The 2762-nt window shown below is 46.7% G+C and overlaps 1 protein-coding gene across 1 annotated transcript in view; it reads right to left on the bottom strand.

The window, feature by feature from the left end:
• CUX1 (cut like homeobox 1) overlaps nt 1–2636 on the bottom strand; it is a 368097-nt gene extending 365461 nt beyond the window's left edge. The window contains exon 1 of the mRNA XM_024745460.1: nt 2458–2636. Within this exon, the coding sequence (XP_024601228.1) occupies nt 2458–2487 (30 nt within the window). The 5' untranslated portion in view covers nt 2488–2636. The remainder of the gene's footprint in view (nt 1–2457) is intronic.
• Between the last annotated feature and the right edge of the window lie 126 nt (nt 2637–2762).

Here is a 2762-nt window from a genome sequence, read left to right as displayed (position 1 = left end):
ACACCGCCCCCCCGGCCCCGCATGAACCCGAGTGGGTTCGTCTGAATTGTACACAACAGGGCAGAGAACTTCTTCAACGGCCACTAAAGGTCTTGGGCTCCATCAGCTCACCAGACAGTATTTTTAATTTTAAGGTTAGCTCAGTGGATTAGGAGTCATTCCTGAGGGGACTAGCAATCTGTCCGTTTCATGTCACTAACTACTGGCAGGAGATGGGTGAAATTGGGGAAGCAGAAGAGGGCCTCTATGGACCCAACTGCCCAGGAGGTGCTGCATAACTCAGCCCCTTCACTGACTTACACCGTTAAAAAAAAAAAAAAAAAAGGCAAAACAAAAACCCAAAAAAAACCCTACACGTAGTTTTGTGTAGAAGAAAAAGAAAAAAGGAAAAAAAAACTTTAATCAACTGATAATGACCCCCTTCCCACACTCAATGTCAAAGACAATGATATTAAGAGAACCAAGAAAACAAAAACAGCAGTTGTGTGGAACCCCTCCATTTGTTTACTCATTATTTTATAAAGGGTCCTAGATGAGATACATATTTTAATCAAAATAATATACTTCCTAGAGGGAAGAGTTCTGGAGGGCTGGTAACATACACACTTCCTTAACAGGAGAAAACAAAATAAAAGCAACCAGAAAATGGACTTGCAGCAAAAATGAAATTGTTTTCTTATTTTGAAAAAGAGGAAAACACTTAAAGGTTACTTTTGCAGAGGTTCCTTAAAGGGAAAGGCTAGTCACCACGTAGGAATAACGAACGCCCTAGCCAGGCACTGGCAAAAAGCTACCCTAACATACAGAGTTACATGAGCTCATTTTAGAAAGTGTCCTCTTTCCAAACGTGTATTTAAAAGGCAAATTTATACAATAGTGGTTTTCTTATTAAAAAAAAAAAATCCTGGTTTTTACAAGTCTGGGATAGGATAAAAACTTGTCCAACTAGTCTTAACAAGGCCAGATCACTGAAATTCCCATACCAACAAGACTTTGGGACTAAAAAGGAAACAAAATAGAGCTCAGTCTTCAGAAACTCTCTTCCTGGGCACTCACTGCACAGCCCAAGGCAGCTTCAAGTCAGACCGAGCAGAGGGCCCGGAGCTCAGCCCCGGCTCCCCGCATTGTGGCCAGGGGCACAATTGCCTCAACTCACCTGGACCCTCCGAGACCCAGCCTCTTTACCACAACCCTCGCTGGGCTCTGCAGGCAACCCGATCTCGGTGTAAGGGGCTCTGGAAAGATGAGAAGAGTCTGAAACTAATGAATTCTCTCTTCTCAAACTGCAGTCCCACTGGCTCACTTACTGTCTGAGAATAGAGGTGACGCTAAACTAGATATCAATTCAAAAGGCCTCTTCAGGGCCCAGAGAAAGAACTAATTTAGCCTTCTCCTGGAACTTGGGCGTTCCACAGGCAACTGAAGGTTTTCAAACAGGCGATGAAGCGGCAATAGGAAATCATGGAAGGCCAAATCCTTATCACCAAAAGCCAATGGCTGCTCAGTAAAAAAAACGATGCTCAGACAAAGAATTTTTAAGGTTCAAGATGAACATCTGAAAGTGCATTCACATGAACTGACAGGGAAACTTTTCAGTAAAGTTACACAGTTAACCATGCTACCCTGAAGAACTAGCTAATCACCAAGGTGGGGGGGAACAGGGTCAAAGAGTTCATATAATAACTCCCTAGAAACCAAATCCACCTCCCAGGCAGTTTTGCCAGTATGCTTAAAGAAGAAACCGCAATGGTGTTAAGCTAGAATGTCACATTTAGGAAGACAAGAAAAAAAAAAATTAAGGTTTGTCTCCTAAAACTCCACAACGGGTTTTACAGTAAGCTCAAGAATTAAATTATGGTAAAAGGGAGCTATTTTTACTAAAACAGGGTAGACCAATTTATCAAAAATGCCATTCAGCTGTGTTCATTACATTCAGGAATCTAATTTACACAATAGACACTTTGGAGTAATCTATTTTAGTCAATAAACACGAACTCCTTTAAGTTTTAATCTTATCGGAAATACATATTTCACATAGTCTTCTTGCTAGTTAAGTGAGAAATCTGAAGAAATTTCATAACGACTATGAGTCTGCTTTACCGCTCTTACGTAGGCAAGAGCAGAAAACAAGCACACACAATTAAAGTTGTCATACTCCGTTTATATAATTTTAATCCACTCCGCTTCACTTCATACAAGCCCGCATCTGGAGTTCATTTGCTTTCCTCCTAAAAGTACTGTAGGTCACTATCACCAGTCCTCCAGGTTAGGAAAGTTAGGCCAAGTTTACCTTCAAGCACACCTTTGAGTTGGGAGCAACAGCCGTCCCCCGCGGGACGCCGAGGGCCCACACCCCCGCCCCCGAGCGCCAGGCCGCCCAGGGTCTCTAAGACGCAGACATCCCCCCCCAACCCCACCGCCAGCGCTCGCGGAGTTTCTGGCCCACACGCCGCTCACCTTCAACTTGGCTCCGGCTACGCACAACATCCACCTGGCAGAGTCCCGGGGCCGTCCCGGAGCCGCGAGCGCGGAGCTGGCAGGTCCCGGGCGGACCCCGAGGGCGCGCCGCTCCCCTGGGTGGGGGTTGGCAGGCAGGAACGCGCCCCCTGGGCACGCCTGCGGCTCGGGCGCCGGATGTGGAGCCCCAGCACGATGCCCCCTCGGCGCCCGGGGCTCGGCGCGTGGACCACGGCCCGGTACACCACAGTCCAGCGAGGCCCCGGGGGCTTTGGTTTCGACAACCCGATCGGAGTAGGCATTTC

Source organism: Neophocaena asiaeorientalis, unplaced genomic scaffold (genome assembly GCF_003031525.2).
Source record: "Neophocaena asiaeorientalis asiaeorientalis breed wild unplaced genomic scaffold, Neophocaena_asiaeorientalis_V1.1 scaffold461, whole genome shotgun sequence".
In the NCBI taxonomy this organism is placed as follows: domain Eukaryota; kingdom Metazoa; phylum Chordata; class Mammalia; order Artiodactyla; family Phocoenidae; genus Neophocaena; species Neophocaena asiaeorientalis.
The sequence above is the reverse complement of the archived record's forward strand: the minus strand, read 5'-3'. Positions and strand labels throughout refer to the sequence as shown.